Source organism: Hirundo rustica, chromosome 2 (assembly GCF_015227805.2).
Source record: "Hirundo rustica isolate bHirRus1 chromosome 2, bHirRus1.pri.v3, whole genome shotgun sequence".
NCBI classification, from domain to species: domain Eukaryota; kingdom Metazoa; phylum Chordata; class Aves; order Passeriformes; family Hirundinidae; genus Hirundo; species Hirundo rustica.
The window spans coordinates 29,522,784-29,543,003 of NC_053451.1; the positions used below are offsets into that span (position 1 = coordinate 29,522,784).

Below are 20,220 nucleotides of genomic sequence, written 5' to 3' on the forward strand. Positions count from 1 at the left end.
CTCTTGTAGCTGCCCAAAGATATGTGAAGAGGCAGCAGTGAGTGAGGCTGAGATAACTCGGGGTGGGGCTGGCCAGGAAATGTCAGAAGGCATTGGCTGGCTGGGAACCCTGGGGAATGACACAAACAATGGCAGGAAAGCAGAAGCTGTGCACAGATGCAGCAGGTGGAAGGGGCAGGCTGGGCATGGGTGGGTGGGGAGGGAAGGAGGGGGTTGTAAGGACAGAACTGTGCTGAGGTTTCACAGGAGACTGAGTGTGTGCAAGGCAGAGGAATGCCCCCCCTCTGCTTCTGAGACCCTTGGGAGATGGAGGAATGAGGGATAATGGTCACACAGAGATGCCTTGAATTTCCCACACACTTTCCCTGTCTTCCCCAGACACGGCTGATTCAGTCCCTGCCTGGCCACCCCACGTCCCACCCAGCTGTGGGACGGCTCTTTTTCTCTGTGCCCCACAGTGAGCACAGCAAACAACATCAGTGAGAGGGAGGCAGGAGCCCAAAGACAGCACAGCAGCCCAAGCACTTGTGAGGGCTCTGATGGACATTGCAGTGAGAGCGGCAGGAGAGGAAGGGAAAGACCTGGGAAGAGCTGAGGGACAGTCAATGGCCTGGCATGGGAAGAGAGAAAGGATCGAGTGTGGCCTGCAGGGACAGCCATGAGGGTGACCAGGTGCTGAGGATGGGGTCAGGGTGACCTCTCCTTGATGACAGGAAATAGGTGAAGTACCTCCAGAGATGGCTTCTCCCTGGCCCCCGGGGCCTTGCTGGGGAGCCCCGGGTATCTGAGACTGGTGCTGCCTGTGGCACAAGGGCTTTGGGAGGTTTGGCTCCATGGGCACAGTTCATTTGGCAAATGCAGGGATATCTTTCCATTTCCTCCTTTTTTTCCTCTGTTTGTATCTCATCCTGTAAGTTTTACCTTTCTTCCCATCCCACCAGGGGAAGGAGGTAGTGAGAGAGTGGCTGTAACACCTCGTGCCTGACTGGGCTGAAACCACAACAGCCTGAGCACTGGAGAGCATCTCCATGTCCCCACAGCTCTGGCATGAGCTGCAGCTCCCCTGACCAAGCCACCACTTCACACTCCTGTAAGGAATTTCCATCTTCTCTTCTTGATGCATTATGACAATTTATGTGAGGATTCCCCTGGGCCTTTGCACTCTGTTTTAAACTTGAATTCAAGTGGAATAAGCAAGGCATGGCAGCCCTTGTGTCTTGCAGCAAGCAGCAGAGAAGGTGCTTGGAAACGCCAACAACCCCTGCTGAAAACTCCACTCAGACTCCTTCCTCCTGCTCCTTGTCCTGGTCAGCAGGGACATTCCACGGCCAAGCTGGGCAGTCTCCCGCTGTGGACAGGGACAATTGTCACACATCAGAGTGTGCAGGTCACAGGGCAGTGGTGTAACTTGGAGCCCCATGTGCACAGCAGAGTGGCCATTCCCTGGAGAGCAGTGGGGCCAAGGAGCAGTGGGCCTTGTCCTTCCAGCTGGTGGAGAGGGAAAGTGATGTGTGAACTATTGCACATCCTGCTTCCCCCGCCAGGAGTTGATGTAACAGACTGAAAGGAAGGAGAGATGGATGAGGAAGGGAATGGGGAATAGGAAAGAGGAAGGGACTTGGTGTGCGAGGACAGGGAGGAAATGTTAGGGGGACAGACAGAAGGACATGAAAAGAGGGACGTGAGAAGCATTCTGTGAATGTCAGAGAAATGAGCAGAGACAGTGAGGACAAGAAGAAAGGAGAGTCAAAAGCTGATTGAGAGATGGGAAAGAACAGAAAAGCAGCTAGAGACCATGCAGAAGACAGACAGATGGACAGACAGAGAGACAGACACCATCTTTCCTGAAAAGATGGAGGGCAAGTGAAGAAAACACGGTTTTGTCAAACCCAAGGCCCAGTGTGTGCTGGTGGCAGATCCCTGTTTGCCTGGAATGGTTTGTGCTGTGCCGCAGCAGCCTTTGAGTCACTGTGGATCTTGTTCAGCACAGAAATATGTGCCTGTGTCATTGAGCAGGACATGCTGTATCCTCACAGATAAATGGTTGTTCTTAGTCCCATCACTCTGGAAGCGATTTTTGAATTCCTCCTCAATGTCTGCTTTGCTCCCTTCCACTGAATATACAACCAGCTGCATCCCGGCATCCTTCTCCATGGGTACCCTGTACCAGTACATGGACCTGATCACATTCCTCGATCCAGAACATTCCAGAGTCACGGTGTCTCCCACCCGGACAACTGTATCTGGTGATTGCTGAATGGCCCAGCCTGGAAAGACAGGAGAAGAAAAGTGGGAAGTGAAATGTATTGAAGAGGAGCAAAATGCACATCCTTGAAGGTTGTCATAGGATGGAATGGCACCAGGATTTCAGAAAATTTTGGGAGAGCGCTTTCTTGCTTCTCTAAAAAAGAAACACAGTATCCAAAATGCCCAAAGAAACCCGCTTCAAATGCAACAGTCAATCTGTTTTGAGAAAGAAGGACTTTGATACTCTCAAGTGAAGTATTAAAAACAGGACAGGACAAAATGAATTTGCAGCTTTACAGAGTTTTCCAATTCATTGGGTGGTGGAAAAGCTCTCCTGGTTCATTGCCCATCCTCCCCCTGGAAGCCTTGGGGCAGGGGCACTGCCAGCAATGGGGAGCACAGCTGAGGAGGCAGCAGCAGCTCCAGTGCAGCTGCTGCCGAGGAAGGGAAGCCCACTTACCCACAGGGAGCAGGATGGCCCCAAGGAAGCGGTGGAACTCCATGGAGAAAGGCCCCCTCCTTCCAGCAACCTGCCCCTGCTGACAGCACCGACAGGGAGATGTGTAAGACGGGGAGGTGGAGAGGAGGAGATGCGTCTCTGTGTGGCTGGGCAGGGGAGTGGGAGGCAGTCTGAAATGTGCCAGGGCAGTTGTCTGTCCGGGAACGGTGGGGAATGACACCTGCAGGCAGTCAGGAAGTGCTTGTGCTCTGCTCCTCTGGCTTCCTGCTGTGTGTGAGCGTGGCTGTGCAGGAGGAGCTGGGAGTGCAGTAGGTGGCAGAGCTCAGTGCTAGCAAGGGAACCTGCAGGGTGGGAAGCACCTGGAGTGCCCCTTGCAGGCCTGTGCTGGGCACGGGTGGGTGTTATGAAGGACAGAATCACGGAATGGGTCAGCTGAGAAGGGACCTCACAGGGTCACTGCTCCAACCTCCCTGCTCAAGCAGAGTCATCCCAGAGCACAAGGCACAGGCTTGTATCCAGATGTTTCTGGAATTTCTCCAGAGACAGAGCCTCCAGAACTCCTCTGGGTAACCTGCTGCAATGCTCAGTCACCAACACAGCAAAGCTCTTGCCTCAGATTCAGCTGGATCTTCCTGCAATTAATTTTCTGCCCATTGCCTCTTGTCCTAGTGCAGGGCATCCCAGTGAAGAACCTGGATCTACCTCATGGCACCTTCTCTTTAGATACGTGTGGACATTGATGAGGTGACTGTGGGGAACAGTTTGTGGGACATTAGGAATGGGGCTGTGGCCAAGCCTCATCTCTAATGTGTTGCATCTGTGTTGGACGGGTGAACAGCGCTGAAGGACAAGGAGCATGGAATGCTGAGGTGTATTGTCCAATCACCAAAGAATAAAGCAGCACACAGGTGTTCTGCATGTGAGAAACAGGGTATAAAAGTTTGTACTGGGGAATAATAAAGTGCTGATGCTTGTCACTGTTACCTGTATCAGTTGTGTGTCCGTCATCAGTGGCCACTTAGTTGTTTCTTCTCAAGGCTGAACAGGCCAAGACCCCTCAGCCTTTGTTCACCAAAGAGGTGCTCCACTCTATTCATCACCTTTCTTCAGCTCTCCTGGACATTCTCCAGGAGCTCCATGTCTCTCTTGTACTGAAGAGCCCAGAACAGGACACTGCACTCCAGATGTGCCTGACTAGGGCTGACTGGAGAGGCAGGATCACCTCCCTCAGCCTGCTGGCAATGCTCTTCCTGAGGAAACCCATGACAACATTGCCTTCTTGGCCAGCAGGACACACAGCTGGCTCATGGACAGCTTCTTGTCCACCACGACTCCCATTTCCGTCTCTGCAGAGCTGCTTCCCAGCAGGTCAGCCCCCAGCTTGTGCCACTGCCTCAGGTTATTCCTCCCCACGTGCAGAACCCTGCATTTGCCTTTGCTGCATTTCAGAGGGTTCCTCTCAGCACATCTCCCCAACCTGTTGAGGTCCCTCTGAAGGGCTGCACAGCACTCTGGGGTATCAGAAATTCCTCCTAACTTGGTGTTATCAGTGAACTTGAAAAGGAGACAATCTACCCCTTCATCTGAATCACTGATGAACAGAATGCTGTAACGTGTAGGAAATTTCTGTTATCTGCTCCACTTGCTAACCTAACCTGTAATCTAAATAATGTGTTTGCTGAAGATAAACTGTATGTGCATCAAGGCATGAAAGGCAGGTGGATCTTTCCCCAGACACCACTCTGCTTTCCCCCCATGAGTTACTAAGAGACTAAATACTGATGCTTAGAGAGTGCTTGACCCACACAAAAGAAGTGGCCAACGGTGGGGGAAGATCACTTAAGTTTGTGGGAGGAAAAAGCACAGTGCTCCAGGAGCTGAGTGTTTTTTCGTGCTCTGGGCATAGGAGAGGCAGGGTCGGGCAGCTGTTTGCTGCGTGTAGATTCCACTGTTAATGGAGGGTGTGGACCTGGGAATTCTACCACCATCCGTCATCCGCTCGTGTGCCCAGGAATTCGGAAGCCCTTCACCTGCCCTGCTGGAGCTGGGCCAGCGCCATCCAGCCATCACGGCTTCTTCAGCACTGCTCACTTAGCCAGGACACCCCCTTGCCTGCCTGGACACCCCCGTTTGCCTGCTAGGGACAACCCGCAGTTTCCAGCCATCAGCTCCAGAGTGTGCCACAGTTCCAGCTTGGTGCTCTTGGGAAGGGGTTCAAGGGATCAGACTGCCCTGGGCTTTGTGAAACGGAGGAAATAATACCTTACCCAAGTAAGCACAGGCTTGTGCTCTGCTGTTGATATTCCTTGGCCACAGAACAACCACAGACAAGTCGTTCTAACCGAGGAGCGTGTGGGCAGCTCCCACAGGGTACTGGCTACTTCCACACCTGCCTGGCCCTGCCTTTAGCTACAGGTGCACCAAGAACTTCCCACACAAGCACTGCTCCTGTTTGACTGTGACTATCGTGAGCAGGGTTGACTGGAGTTAAGTAAGAGGAACTGAATGGAGTGCAGGTTGAAGGCAGAGAAGGGAAGGGAGAGAGAGGGAAGAAGAATAGCTGACAGAAGAAAGTGTAGAGGAAAGAAGAGTTCAAAGCAGAGGGAGGCCTGGAGTAGCAAGGACACAAAGCTGGACAAAGAAACTGACAGTATCTGAGAAGGAGAGGAGGGCAAAGCTAGGAAGCAGAGGAGCGAATGAGTGAGAAGTGATCACCCTGCCTGGTTCAGCACCCTTAAGTGGAGAGCAGGTCCTGTGTGTGCAGGGACAAGTTTGTGCTCAGCTCCCTCAGCAGCTTCACCACTGTGTTCACCCTCTGCACAGTAGTATGTGCCAGAGTCATTGAGAAAGGCACGTTCTATTGTGAGGGTGATACTGTCTCCTTTGATGTCGCTGCTCTTGAAATGGCTCTCAAATCCCTTCTCCACTGCTGCATTGCCACGTACAATGGCAGTAACCAGTAGGGTCAAACTGGAATTCTTCCCTGAAGGCCGCATGAACCAGTACATAACTGTGTAGGAGGATTTCTTCTGGGAACATTCCAGATTCACGGACTGGCCTTCTTTTATCACCATGTCTGGAGACTGTTCCAGGGCTACCACTGGAAAGGAAAAGAAGGAGCAGTGAGAAGGAATAAATGGGAAAAATTTTGAACTAGGCACCATGGGTTGGTATGGAAAGGGTGAAAAGAAAGAGGGCAGCTAAAGGAGCAGTTCGAAGCATGGGACAGCTCTTGAAATCAGCAAGTGAATTTCCAAACTCTTTCAACAGGCAATTGCATTCCTGGGCAGTTTGTTTCCACAACCAGAACCCATGTAGGGGCTGCACAAAGAATGACAAAGAGACAGCCAATGCAGAAGATTCCAGGATTCCTGCCCATCACATTCCCCGCTTATCCTCAGCACAGGAAGCTCTGCAGAAGGAAGCACTGCCAGGACCTGGCTACAAAGCTGGGAGAGCAGCAGCAGGATCAGTGGAGGTGCTCAGGTCTGCATTGAGTTCACTTACCCAGAGGGGCCAGCACAGCCACAAGGAAACAGCAGGGAACCATGGGGATAAAGCCCCTTCCCTCTCAGCAACCTGCCTCTTGTAGCTGCCCAAAGATATGTGAAGAGGCAGCAGTGAGTGAGGCTGAGACATCTCGGGGTGGGGCTGGCCAGGAAATGTCAGAAGGCATTGGCTGGCTGGGAACCCTGGGGAATGACACAAACGATGGCAGGAAAGCAGAAGCTGTGCACAGATGCAGCAGGTGGAAGGGGCAGGCTGGGCATGGGTGGGTGGGGAGGGAAGGAGGGGGTTGTAAGGACAGAACTGGGCTGAGGTTGCACAGGGGGACTGAGTGTGTGCAAGGCAGAGCAATGCTCCCCTTCTGCTTCTGAGACCCTTGGGAGATGGAGGAATGAGGGATAATGGTCACACAGAGATGCCTTGAATTTCCCACACACTTTCCCTGTCTTCCCCAGACACGGCTGATTCAGTCCCTGCCTGGCCACCCCACGTCCCACCCAGCTGTGGGACGGCTCTTTTTCTCTGTGCCCCACGGTGAGCACAGCAAACAACATCAGTGAGAGGGAGGCAGGAGCCCAAAGACAGCACAGCAGCCCAAGCACTTGTGAGGGCTCTGATGGACATTGCAGTGAGAGCGGCAGGAGAGGAAGGGAAAGACCTGGGAAGAGCTGAGGGACAGTGAATGGCCTGGCACGGGAAGAGAGAAAGGATCGAGTGTGGCCTGCAGGGACAGCCATGAGGGTGACCAGGTGCTGAGGATGGGATCAGGGTGACCTCTCCTTGGTGACAGGAAATAGGTGAAGTACCTCCAGAGATGGCTTCTCCCTGGCCCCCGGGGCCTTGCTGGGGAGCCCCGGGTATCTGAGACTGGTGCTGCCTGTGGCACAAGGGCTTTGGGAGGTTTGGCTCCATGGGCTCAGTTCATTTGGCAAATGCAGGGATTGCTTTCCATTTCCTCCTTTTTTTCCTCTGTTTGTATCTCATCCTGTAAGTTTTACCTTTCTTCCCATCCCACCAGGGGAAGGAGGTAGTGAGAGAGTGGCTGTAACGCCTCGTGCCTGACTGGGCTGAAACCACAACAGCCTGAGCACTGGAGAGCATCTCCATGTCCCCACAGCTCTGGCATGAGCTGCAGCTCCCCTGACCAAGCCACAGCTTCACACTCCTGTAAGGAATTTCCAGCTTCTCTTCTTGATGGATGGTATCAATTTATGTGAGGATTCCCCCAGGGCTTTGCACTGTCTTTTAAACTGGAGATCAAGAGGAATAAGCAAGGCATGGCAGCCCTCGTGTCTTGCAGCAAGCAGCAGAGAAGGTGCTTGGAAACACCAACAACCCCTGCTGAAAACTCCACTCAGACTTCTTCCTCCTGCTCCTTGTCCTGGTCAGCAGGGACATTCCATGGCCAAGCTGGGCAGTCTCCCGCTGTGGACAGGGACAATTGTCACACATCAGAGTGTGCAGGTCACAGGGCAGTGGTGTAACTTGGAGCCCCATGTGCACAGCAGAGTGGCCATTCCCTGGAGAGCAGTGGGGCCAAGGAGCAGTGGGCCTTGTCCTTCCAGCTGGTGGAGAGGGAAAGTGATGTGTGAACTATTGCACATCCTGCTTCCCCCGCCAGGAGTTGATGTAACAGACTGAAAGGAAGGAGAGATGGATGAGGAAGGGAATAGGGAATAGGAAAGAGGAAGGGACTTGGTGTGCGAGGACAGAGAGGAAAGGTTAGGGGGACAGACAGAAGGACATGAAAAGAGGGACGTGAGAAGCATTCTGTGAATGGCAGAGAAATGAGCTGAGACAGGGAGGACAAGACGAAAGGAGAGTCAAAAGCTGATTAAGAGATGGGAAAGAACGGAAAAGCAGCTAGAGACCATGCAGAAGACAGACAGATGGACAGACAGACAGACAGACAGACAGACACTGTCTTTCCAGAAGAGATGGAGGTCAGGTGAAGAAAACACGGTTTTGTCAAACCCAAGGCCCAGTGTGTGCTGGTGGCTGATCCGTGTTTGCCTGGAATGGTTTGTGCTGTGCTGCAGCAGCCTTTGAGCCACTGTGGATCTTGTTCAGCACAGAAATATGTGCCTGTGTCATTGAGCAGGACATGCTGTATCCTCACAGATAAATGGTTGTTCTTAGTCCCATCACTCTGGAAGCGATTTTTGAATTCCTCCTCAATATCTGCTTTGCTCCCTTCCACTGAATATACAACCAGCTGCATCCCGGCATCCTTCTCCATGGGTACCTTGTACCAGAACATGTTTATGAACTGTTTCCCCGATCCAGAACATTCCAGAGTCACGGTGTCTCCCACCCGGAGAACTGTATCTGGTGATTGCTGAATGGCCCAGCCTGGAAAGACAGGAGAAGAGAAGTGGGAAGTGAAATGTATTGAAGAGGAGCAAAATGCACATCCTTGAAGGTTGTCATAGGATGCAATGACACCAGGATATCAGAAAGCTTTGGGGGAGTGCTGTCTTGCTTCTCTGAAAAAGACACATAGGATCCAAAATGCCCAAAGAAACCCATTTCAAATGCAACAGTCAATCTGTTTTGACAAAGAAGGACTTTGCTACTCTCAAGTGAAGTATTAAAAACAGGACAGGACAAAATGAATTTGCAGCTTTACAGAGTTTTCCGATTCACTGGGTGGTGGAAAAGCTCACCTGGTTCATTGCCCATGCTCCCCCTGGAAGCCTTGGGGCAGGGGCACTGCCAGCAATGGGGAGCACAGCTGAGGAGGCAGCAGCAGCAGCTCCAGTGCAGCTGCTGCCGAGGAAGGGAAGCCCACTTACCCACAGGGAGCAGGATGGCCCCAAGGAAGCTGGTGGAACTCCATGGAGAAAGGCCCCCTCCTTCCAGCAACCTGCCCCTGCTGACAGCAGCCGACAGGGAGATGTGTAAGACGGGGAGGTGGAGAGGAGGAGATGCGTCTCTGTGTGGCTGGGCAGGGGAGTGGGAGGCAGTCTGAAATGTGCCAGGGCAGTTGTCTGTCCGGGAACGGTGGGGAATGACACCTGCAGGCAGTCAGGAAGTGCTTGTGCTCTGCTCCTCTGGCTTCCTGCTGTGTGTGAGCGTGGCTGTGCAGGAGGAGCTGGGAGTGCAGTAGGTGGCAGAGCTCAGTGCTAGCAAGGGAACCTGCAGGGTGGGAAGCACCTGGAGTGCCCAGTGCAGGCCTGTGCTGGGCATGGGTGGGTGTTATGAAGGACAGAATCACAGAATGGGTCAGCTGAGAAGGGACCTCACAGGGTCACTGCTCCAACCTCCCTGCTCAAGCAGAGTCATCCCAGAGCACAAGGCACAGGCTTGTATCCAGATGTTTCTGGAATTTCTCCAGAGACAGAGCCTCCAGAACACCTCTGGGTAACCTGCTGCAATGCTCAATCACCAACACAGCAAATCTCTTGCCTCAGATTCAGCTGGATCTTCCTGCAATTAATTTTCTGCCCATTGCCTCTTGTCCTAGTGCAGGGCATCCCAGTGAAGAACCTGGATCCACCTCTTGGCACCTTCCCTTTAGATACGTGTGGACATTGATGAGGTGGCTGTGGGGAACAGTTTGTGGGACATTAGGAATGGGGCTGTGGCCAAGCCTCATCTCTAATGTGTTGCATCTGTGTCGGACGGGTGAACAGCGCTGAAGGACAAGGAGCATGGAATGCTGAGGTGTATTGTCCAATCACCAAAGAATAAAGGAGCACACAGGTGTTCTGCATGTGAGAAACAGGGTATAAAAGTTTGTACTGGGGAATAATAAAGTGCTGATGCTTGTCACTGTTATCTGTGTCAGTTGTGTGTCCTCCATTGGTGGCCACTTAGTTGTTTCTTCTCAAGACCGAACAGGCCAAGACCCCTCAGCCTTTGTTCACCAAAGAGGTGCTCCACTCTCTTCATCACCTTTCTTCAGCTCTCCTGGACATTCTCCAGGAGCTCCATGTCTCTCTTGTACTGAAGAGCCCAGAACTGGACACTGCACTCCAGATGTGCCTCATTAGGGCTGACTGGAGAGGCAGGATCACCTCCCTCACCCTGCTGGCAATGCTCTTCCTGAGGAAACCCATGACACCATTGCCCTCTTGGCCATCAGGACACATTGCTGGCCCATGGACAGCTTCTTGTCCACCACAACTCCCAGTTCCATCTCTGCAGAGCTGCTTCCCAGCAGGTCAGCCCCCAGCTTGTGCTGCTGCCTCGGGTTATTCCTCCCCACATGCAGAACCCTGCATTTGCCTTTGCTGCATTTCAGAAAGTTCCTCTCAGCCCATCTCCCCAACCTGTTGAGGTCCCTCTGAAGGGCTGCACAACCCCATTGGGTATTGGAAATTCCTCCTAACTTGGCATTGTCAGTGAACTTGAGGAGGAGACTCTCTACCCCTTCATCAGAGTCACTGATAAACAGAACACTGTAGCCCCTTGAAAATCTGTATTAGCTGCACCTCTTGCTAACCTAACCTGTAATCTAAATAGTGTGTTTGCTGAAGATAAACTGTATGTGGATCAAGGCATGGAGCGCAGGTGGACCCTTGCCCAGACACCACTCTACACTGAGCACTTTGTTATCCACATTAGACATTGCCTGAGTAAGCACAGGCTTGTGCTCTGCTGTTGATATTCCTTGGCCACAGAACAACCACAGACAAGTCGTTCTAACCGAGGAGCATGTGGGCAGCTCCCACAGGGTACTGGCTACTTCCACACCTGCCTGGCCCTGCCTTTAGCTAGAGGTGCACCAAGAGCTTCCCACACAAGCACTCCTTCTGTTTGACTGTGACAATCGTGAGCAGGGTTGACCTAAGTAAGAGGAACTGAATGGAGTGCAGGTTGAAGGCAGAAGGAAGAAGGTGGGGAAGGGAAGGGAAGGGAAGGGAAGGGAAGGGAAGGGAAGGGAAGGGAAGGGAAGGGAAGGGAAGGGAAGGGAAGGGAAGGGAAGGGAAGGGAAGGGAAGGGAAGGGAAGGGAAGGGAAGGGAAGGGAAGGGAAGGAAGGGAAGGGAAGGGAAGGGAAGGGAAGGGAAGGGAAGGGAAGGGAAGGGAAGGGAAGGGAAGGGAAGGGAAGGGAAGGGAAGGGAAGGGAAGGGAAGGGAAGGGAAGGGAAGGGAAGGGAAGGGAAGGGAAGGGAAGGGAAGGGAAGGGAAGGGAAGAAGAATAGCTGACAGAAGAAAGTGTAGATGAAATAAGAGTTCAAAGCAGAGGGAGGCCTGGAGTAGCAAGGATGCAACTATGGACAAATAAACTGACAGTATCTGAGAAGGAGAGGAGGGCAAAGCTAGGAAGCAGAGGAGCGAATGAGTGAGAAGTGATCACCCTGCCTGGTTCAGCACCCTTGAGGTGGAGAGCAGGTCCTGTGTGTGCAGGGACAAGTTTGTGCTCAGCTCCCTCAGCAGCTTCACCACTGTGTTCACTCTCTGCACAGTAGTATGTGCCAGAGTCATTGAGAAAGGCACGTTCTATTGTGAGGGTGATACTGTCTCCTTTGATATCGCTGCTCTTGAAATGGCTCTCAAATCCTTTCTCCACTTCTGCATTACCACCTTCTATTGCAAATGCCAGTTGGGTCAGACTGGAATTCTTCTCTGAAGGCCGCATGAACCAGTACAACATTGTGCTGGAGGATTTCATCTGGGAACATTCCAGATTCACGGACTGGCCTTCCTTTACCACCATGTCTGGAGACTGTTCCAGGGCTACCACTGGAAAATAAAGCAGGAGCATTGAGAAGGGGAAAATGGAAATGATTTTGAGTAGGAACTGTGAGTGTCTAGGGAAAGGGTGAGAAGAAAGAGGGCAGCTAAAGGAGCAGTTCAAGGCATGGGACAGCTCTTGAAATCAGCAAGTGAATTTCCAAACTCTTTCAACAGGCAATTGCATTCCTGGGCGGGTTGGTGCCAAAACCAGACCCCATGTAGGGGCTGCACAAAGAATGACAAAAGACAGCCAATGCAGAAGATTCCAGGATTCCTGCCCACCACATTCCCTGCTTATCCTCAGCACAGGAAGCTCTGCAGAAGGAAGCACTGCCAGGACCTGGCTACAAAGCTGGGAGAGCAGCAGCAGGATCAGTGGAGGTGCTCAGGGCTGCATTGAGTTCACTTACCCAGAGGGGCCAGCACGGCCACAAGGAAACAGCAGGGAACCATGGGGATAAAGCCCCTTCCCTCTCAGCAACCTGCCTCTTGTAGCTGCCCAAAGATATGTGAAGAGGCAGCAGTGAGTGAGGCTGAGACATCTCGGGGTGGGGCTGGCCAGGAAATGTCGGAAGGCATTGGCTGGCTGGGAACCCTGGGGAATGACAAAAACGATGGCAGGAAAGCAGAAGCTGTGCACAGATGCAGCAGGTGGAAGGGGCAGGCTGGGCGTGGGTGGGTGGGAGGAAAGGAGGGGGTTGTAAGGACAGAACTGTGCTGAGGTTGCACAGGGGGACTGAGTGTGAGCAAGGCAGAGGAATGGCCCCCCTCTGCTTCTGAGACCCTAGGGAGATGGAGGAATGAGGGATAATGGTCACACAGAGATGCCTTGAATTTCCCACACACTTTCCCTGTCTTCCCCAGACACGGCTGATTCAGTTCCTGCCTGGCCACCCCACGTCCCACCCAGCTGTGGGACGGCTCTTTTTCTCTGTGCCCCACGGTGAGCACAGCAAACAACATCAGAGAGAGGGAGGCAGGAGCCCAAAGACAGCACAGCAGCCCAAGCACTTGTGAGGGCTCTGATGGACATTACAGTGAGAGCGGCAGGAGAGGAAGGGAAAGACCTGGGAAGAGCTGAGGGACAGTGAATGGCCTGGCACGGGAAGAGAGAAAGGATCGAGTGTGGCCTGCAGGGACAGCCATGAGGGTGACCAGGTGCTGAGGATGGGATCAGGGTGAGCTCTCCTTGGTGACAGGAAATAGGTGAAGTACCTCCAGAGATGGCTTCTCCCTGGCCCCCGGGGCCTTGCTGGGGAGCCCCGGGTATCTGAGACTGGTGCTGCCTGTGGCACAAGGGCTTTGGGAGGTTTGGCTCCATGGGCACAGTTCATTTGGCAAATGCAGGGATTGCTTTCTAGTTCCTCCTTTTTTTCCTCTGTTTGTATCTCATCCTGTAAGTTTTACCTTTCTTCCCATCCCACCAGGGGAAGGAGGTAGTGAGAGAGTGGCTGTAACACCTTGTGCCTGACTGGGCTGAAACCACAACAGCCTGAGCACTGGAGAGCATCTCCATGTCCCCACAGCTCTGGCATGAGCTGCAGCTCCCCTGACCAAGCCACAGCTTCACACTCCTGTAAGGAATTTCCAGCTTCTCTTCCTGATCGATAACGCCAATTTATGTGAGGATTCCCCCAGGCCCTTTGCACTGTGTTTTAAACTGGAGATCAAGAGGAATAAGCAAGGCATGGCAGCCCTCGTGTCTTGCAGCAAGCAGCAGAGAAGGTGCTTGGAAACACCAACAACCCCTGCTGAAAACTCCACTCGGACTTCTTCCTCCTGCTCCTTGTCCTGGTCAGCAGGGACATTCCATGGCCAAGCTGGGCAGTCTCCCGCTGTGGACAGGGACAATTGTCACACATCAGAGTGTGCAGGTCACAGGGCAGTGGTGTAACTTGGAGCCCCATGTGCACAGCAGAGTGCCCATTTTCTGGAGAGCAGTGGGGCCAAGGAGCAGTGGGCCTTGTCCTTCCAGCTGGTGGAGAGGGAAAGTGATGTGTGAACTATTGCACATCCTGCTTCCCCCGCCAGGAGTTGATGTAACAGACTGAAAGGAAGGAGAGATGGATGAGGAAGGGAATAGGGAATAGGAAAGAGGAAGGGATATGGTGTGCGAGGACAGAGAGGAAAGGTTAGGGGGACAGACAGAAGGACATAAAAACAGGGATGTGAGAAACATTCTGTGAATGTCAGAGAAATGAGCTGAGACAGTGAGGACAAGACAAAAGGAGAGTCAAAAGCTGATTGAGAGATGGGAAAGAACAGAAAAGCAGCTAGAGACCATGCAGAAGACAGACAGATGGACAGACAGACAGACAGACACCGTCTTTCCTGAAAAGATGGAGTGCAAGTGAAGAAAACACGGTTCTGTCAAACCCAAGGCCCACTGTGTACTGGTGGCAGATCCCTGCTTGCCTGGAATGGTTTGTGCTGTGCTGCAGCAGCCTTTGAGTCACTGTGGATCTTGTTCAGCACAGAAATATGTGCCTGTGTCATTGAGCAGGACATGCTGTATCCTCACAGATAAATGGTTGTTCTTAGTCCCATCACTCTGGAAGCGATTTTTGAATTCCTCCTCAATATCTGCTTTGCTCCCTTCCATTGAATATACAACCAGCTGCATCCCGGCATCCTTCTCCATGGGTACCTTGTACCAGTACAGGTTTATGAAATCTTTCCCTGATGCAGAACATTCCAGAGTCACGGTGTCTCCCACCCGGACAACTGTATCTGGTGATTGCTGAATGGCCCAGCCTGGAAAGACAGGAGAAGAAAAGTGGGAAGTGAAATGTATTGAAGAGGAGCAAAATGCACATCCTTGAAGGTTGTCATAGGATGGAATGACACCAGGATATCAGAAAGCTTTGGGGGAGTGCTGTCTTGCTTCTCTGAAAAAGACACATAGGATCCAAAATGCCCAAAGAAACCCGCTTCAAATGCAACAGTCAATCTGTTTTGTCAAAGAAGGACTTTGATACTCTCAAGTGAAGTATTAAAAATAGGACAGGACAAAATGAATTTGCAGCTTTGCAGAGTTCTCCGATTCATTGGGTGGTGGAAAAGCTCGCCTGGTTCATTGCCCATCCTCCCCCTGGAAGCCTTGGGGCAGGGGCACTGCCAGCAATGGGGAGCACAGCTGAGGAGGCAGCAGCAGCAGCTCCAGTGCAGCTGCTGCCGAGGCAGGGAAGCCCACTTACCCACAGGGAGCAGGATGGCCCCAAGGAAGCGGTGGAACTCCATGGAGAAAGGCCCCCTCCTTCCAGCAACCTGCCCCTGCTGACAGCAGCGACAGGGAGATGTGTAAGACGGGGAGGTGGAGAGGAGGAGATGCGTCTCTGTGTGGCTGGGCAGGGGAGTGGGAGGCAGTCTGAAATGTGCCAGGGCAGTTGTCTGTCCGGGAACGGTGGGGAATGACACCTGCAGGCAGTCAGGAAGTGCTTGTGCTCTGCTCCTCTGGCTTCCTGCTGTGTGTGAGCGTGGCTGTGCAGGTGGAGCTGGGAGTGCAGTAGGTGGCAGAGCTCAGTGCTAGCACGGAGCAGGATGGGGCTTTGTGGCAGCCTGAGCGTGTGCACAGGATGCACAAATCGGCAGAAAATGCTGGGAAGGGAAGGAGATCTCAGGAATGCCGGTGCCTGTCTGTGTCCTGCTGTTCTAGCCACTCTCACCCTCATATACTCCCAACCCTGCAAGCTGCAATCTGGAATCTCTGCTCATCCCACTCAGGCATGATGTGTTGCCCGGGTATGGGAAAAGCTGCTGACCTGACAACCTGGTGTCTCTAGGAGCACGACAAAGAATAGTTCTGTGACTGTTCTCTGACTCCAAAAGGGGATCTCAAGGGGAGAACTGGCTGCCTTTGCCTCTGCACTGGGACTGCTCCTTGAGAGACTGCACCTTGGAGAGATGTCTGCGGAGAAGGGTGTGCCCCACAGAATGTGCTGCTACAGATTGTCCTTCTCCAGCCCAGACAAGGACAGATACTCTCCTTGCCTCTTTATTGCAGCACTCTGCAAAAGAGCACCAGGACACAAATGGACAAAGCTGGAGAAAATTGCATCTTCTTCCTTGCACACAGCCTTGTCCACCTGCACAAGGCAGTGGGAAATGCCTGAGGCAGGAGGAGACCCTCCTGGCTGGTGTGCACTGAGTTTGGCTGCAGAGGTGTGACAGAGACTCTGCACATCCGTGCTGGGCTGTGTGCCCACCAATGCACAGCACTGTAAGGGTGATCCATGCAAGACATTGAGTGATCCAGATGCTCAAGGCTGTCGTGGGCTTTGCAGAGAAGATGCATCCCTGTGTGCTGTCAGCAGAGGAGAGCACCAATGCCTCCAGCTCCCAAACCCTCTGCTGCAGCTCTGAATGTGGCCCATTGCAGACATTTCCCCAAACTGCCAAGGGAAGATTCAGGAAAGACCCCAGATTCCTCTAAAGAAGTGGGAGATAAAAGTAAAGCGATTGGGCTACTTTGTAGAAATGCCAGCTCCTCACACCAGGACCAGCAGTCCAGCTGAGAGGAGCCTGTGCCTGATGTGCCCATGGAAAGGGTCTGTAATTCCCTGGGGTGTGCAGAGGGCAGGGCAGTGCATGGGGAGCCTTGCAGAAGACACGGCACTTGAGGAGCTGGTGATGTTGAACAGGCATGGCTGCTTTGAGGGGCCCTGGTTTAGGCCCTGAGAAGCCTGCAGACATTAGCATGGGAATCTGCAGGGTGGGAAGCACCTGGAGTGCCCCTTGCAGGCCTGTGCTGGGCATTAGTGGGTGTTATGAAGGACAGAATCACGGAATGAGTCAGATGAGAAGGGACCTCACAGGGTCACTGCTCCAACCTCCCTGCTCAAGCAGAGTCATCCCAGAGCACGTGGCAGCAGGACACATTGCTGGCTCATGGACAGCTTCTTGTCCATCACAACTCCCAGTTCCGTCTCTACAGAGCTGCTTCCCAGCAGGTCAGCCCCCAGCTTGTGCCGCTGCCTCGGGTTATTCCTCCCCACATGCAGAACCCTGCATTTGCCTTTGCTGCATTTCAGAAGGTTCCTCTCTGCCCATCTCCCCAACCTGTTGAGGTCCCTCTGAAGGGCTGCACAGCACTCTGGGGAATCAGGAATTACTCCTAACTTGGTGTTATCAGTGAACTTGAGGGGAAGACTCTCTACCCCTTCTTCTGAATCACTGATGAACAGAATGCTGTAATGTGTTGGAAATTTTTGTTTTCTGCTCCGCTTCCTGACATAACCTGTAATATATATAATTGGTTTGCTGAAGATAAATTGTAGGTGGATCAAGGGGTGGAAGGCAGGTGTATCCTGCCCCAGACACCACTCTACATGGAGAAAATAATACCTTACCTGAGTAAGCACAGGCTTGTGCTCTGCTGTTGATATTCCTTGGCCACAGAACAACCACAGACAAGTCGTTCTAACCGAGGAGCGTGTGGGCAGCTCCCACAGGGTACTGGCTACTTCCACACCTGCCTGGCCCTGCCTTTAGCTCCAGCTGCACCAAGAACTTCCCACACAAGCACTCCTTCTGTTTGACTGTGACAATCAGGAGCAGGGTTGACTGGAGTTAAGTAAGAGGAACTGAATGGAGTGCAGGTTGAAGGCAGAGAAGGGAAGGGAGAGAGAGGGAAGAAGAATAGCTGGCAGAAGAAAGTGGAGAGGAAAGAAGAGTTCAAAGCAGAGGGAGGGCTGGAGTAGCAAGGACGCAAAGATGGACAAATAAACGGACAGTATCTGAGAAGGAGAGGAGGGCAAAGCTAGGAAGCAGAGGAGCGAATGAGTGAGAAGTGATCACCCTGCCTGGTTCAGCACCCTTGAGGTGGAGAGCAGGTCCTGTGTGTGCAGGGACAAGTTTGTGCTCAGCTCCCTCAGCAGCTTCACCACTGTGTTCACTCTCTGCACAGTAGTATGTGCCAGAGTCATTGAGAAAGGCACGTTCTATTGTGAGGGTGATACTGTCTCCTTTGATGTCGCTGCTCTTGAAATGGCTCTCAAATCCCTTCTCCACTGCTGCGTTACCACCTACAATGGCAGTAACCAGTAGGGTCAAACTGGAATTCTTCTCTGAAGGCCGCATGAACCAGTACATAGCTGTGTTGGAGGATTTCTTCTGGGAACATTCCAGATTCACGGACTGGCCTTCCTTTATCACCATGTCTGGAGACTGTTCCAGGGCTACCACTGGAAAGGAAAAGAAGGAGCAGTGAGAAGGAATAAATGGGAAAAATTTGAACTAGGCACCATGGGTTGGTAGGGAAAGGGTGAAAAGAAAGAGGGCAGCTAAAGGAGCAATTCAAGGCATGGGACAGCTCTTGAAATCAGCAAGTGAATTTCCAAACTCTTTCAACAGGCAATTGCATTCCTGGGCAGTTTGTTTCCACAACCAGAACGCATGTAGGGGCTGCACAAAGAATGACAAAGAGACAGCCATTGCAGACGATTCCAGGATTCCTGCCCACCACATTCCCTGCTTATCCTCAGCACAGGAAGCTCTGCAGAAGGAAGCACTGCCAGGACCTGGCTACAAAGCTGGGAGAGCAGCAGCAGGATCAGTGGAGGTGCTCAGGGCTGCATTGAGTTCACTTACCCAGAGGGGCCAGCACGGCCACAAGGAAACAGCAGGGAACCATGGGGATAAAGCCCCTTCCCTCTCAGCAACCTGCCTCTTGTAGCTGCCCAAAGATATGTGAAGAGGCAGCAGTGAGTGAGGCTGAGACATCTCGGGGTGGGGCTGGCCAGGAAATGTCGGAAGGCATTGGCTGGCTGGGAACCCTGGGGAATGACAAAAACGATGGCAGGAAAGCAGAAGCTGTGCACAGATGCAGCAGGTGGAAGGGGCAGGCTGGGCATGGGTGGGTGGGGAGGGAAGGAGGAGGTTGTAAGGACAGAACTGGGCTGAGGTTGCACAGGGGGACTGAGTGTGTGCAAGGCAGAGGAATGCTCCCCTTCTGCTTTGGCGACCCTTGGGAGATGGAGGAATGAGGGATAATGGTCACACAGAGATGCCTTGAATTTCCCACACACTTTCCCTGTCTTCCCCAGACACGGCTGATTCAGTCCCTGCCTGGCCACCCCACGTCCCACCCAGCTGTGGGACGGCTCTTTTTCTCTGTGCCCCACGGTGAGCACAGCAAACAACATCAGTGAGAGGGAGGCAGGAGCCCAAAGACAGCACAGCAGCCCAAGCACTTGTGAGGGCTCTGATGGACATTGCAGTGAGAGCGGCAGGAGAGGAAGGGAAAGACCTGGGAAGAGCTGAGGGACAGTGAATGGCCTGGCACGGGGAGAGAGAAAGGATCGAGTGTGGCCTGCAGGGACAGCCATGAGGGTGACCAGGTGCTGAGGATGGGGCCAGGGTGAGCTCTCCTTGGTGACAGGAAATAGGTGAAGTACCTCCAGAGATGGCTTCTCCCTGGCCCCCGGGGCCTTGCTGGGGAGCCCCGGGTATCTGAGACTGGTGCTGCCTGTGGCACAAGGGCTTTGGGAGGTTTGGCTCCATGGGCACAGTTCATTTGGCAAATGCAGGGATTGCTTTCTATTTCCTCCTTTTTTTCCTCTGTTTGTATCTCATCCTGTAAGTTTTACCTTTCTTCCCATCCCACCAGGGGAAGGAGGTAGTGAGAGAGTGGCTGTAACACCTCGTGCCTGACTGGGCTGAAACCACAACAGCCTGAGCACTGGAGAGCATCTCCATGTCCCCACAGCTCTGGCATGAGCTGCAGCTCCCCTGACCAAGCCACAGCTTCACACTCCTGTAAGGAATTTCCATCTTCTCTTCTTGATGCATTATGACAATTTATGTGAGGATTCCCCAGGCCCTTTGCACTGTGTTTTAAACTGGAGATCAAGAGGAATAAGCAAGGCATGGCAGCCCTTGTGTCTTGCAGCAAGCAGCAGAGAAGGTGCTTGGAAACACCAACAACCCCTGCTGAAAACTCCACTCAGACTCCTTCCTCCTGCTCCTTGTCCTGGTCAGCAGGGACATTCCATGGCCAAGCTGGGCAGTCTCCTGCTGTGGACAGGGACAATTGTCACACATCAGAGTGTGCAGGTCACAGGGCAGTGGTGTAACTTGGAGCCCCATGTGCACAGCAGAGTGGCCATTCCCTGGAGAGCAGTGGGGCCAAGGAGCAGTGGGCCTTGTCCTTCCAGCTGGTGGAGAGGGAAAGTGATGTGTGAACTATTGCACATCCTGCTTCCCCCGCCAGGAGTTGATGTAACAGAGTGAAAGGAAGGAGAGATGGATAAGGAAGGGAATAGGGAATAGGAAAGAAGAAGGGACTTGGTGTGCGAGGACAGAGAGGAAAGGTCAGGGGGACAGAC

General features: G+C 52.9%; 3 protein-coding genes across 3 annotated transcripts; all 3 read right to left on the reverse strand.

The window, feature by feature from the left end:
• Positions 1 to 1,965: 1,965 nt before the first annotated feature.
• Positions 1,966 to 6,257, reverse strand: LOC120748381 (immunoglobulin superfamily member 3-like). Its single transcript, XM_040054529.1, has 3 exons — positions 6,215 to 6,257; positions 5,508 to 5,807; positions 1,966 to 2,267 (listed from the first exon to the last, which is right to left on the reverse strand). The coding sequence occupies exons 1-3, from the start codon at positions 6,255 to 6,257 to the stop codon at positions 1,966 to 1,968; spliced, it is 645 nt and encodes a 214-aa protein (XP_039910463.1).
• Positions 6,258 to 7,936: 1,679 nt separating this feature from the next.
• LOC120748382 (uncharacterized) lies at positions 7,937 to 12,349 on the reverse strand. Its single transcript, XM_040054530.1, has 4 exons — positions 12,307 to 12,349; positions 11,603 to 11,902; positions 8,334 to 8,566; positions 7,937 to 7,984 (listed from the first exon to the last, which is right to left on the reverse strand). The coding sequence occupies exons 1-4, from the start codon at positions 12,347 to 12,349 to the stop codon at positions 7,937 to 7,939; spliced, it is 624 nt and encodes a 207-aa protein (XP_039910464.1).
• Positions 12,350 to 14,348: 1,999 nt separating this feature from the next.
• On the reverse strand, positions 14,349 to 18,527 carry LOC120748383 (immunoglobulin superfamily member 3-like). The gene is made up of 3 exons (XM_040054532.2): positions 18,485 to 18,527; positions 17,779 to 18,078; positions 14,349 to 14,650 (listed from the first exon to the last, which is right to left on the reverse strand). The coding sequence occupies exons 1-3, from the start codon at positions 18,525 to 18,527 to the stop codon at positions 14,349 to 14,351; spliced, it is 645 nt and encodes a 214-aa protein (XP_039910466.1).
• Positions 18,528 to 20,220: the final 1,693 nt, after the last annotated feature.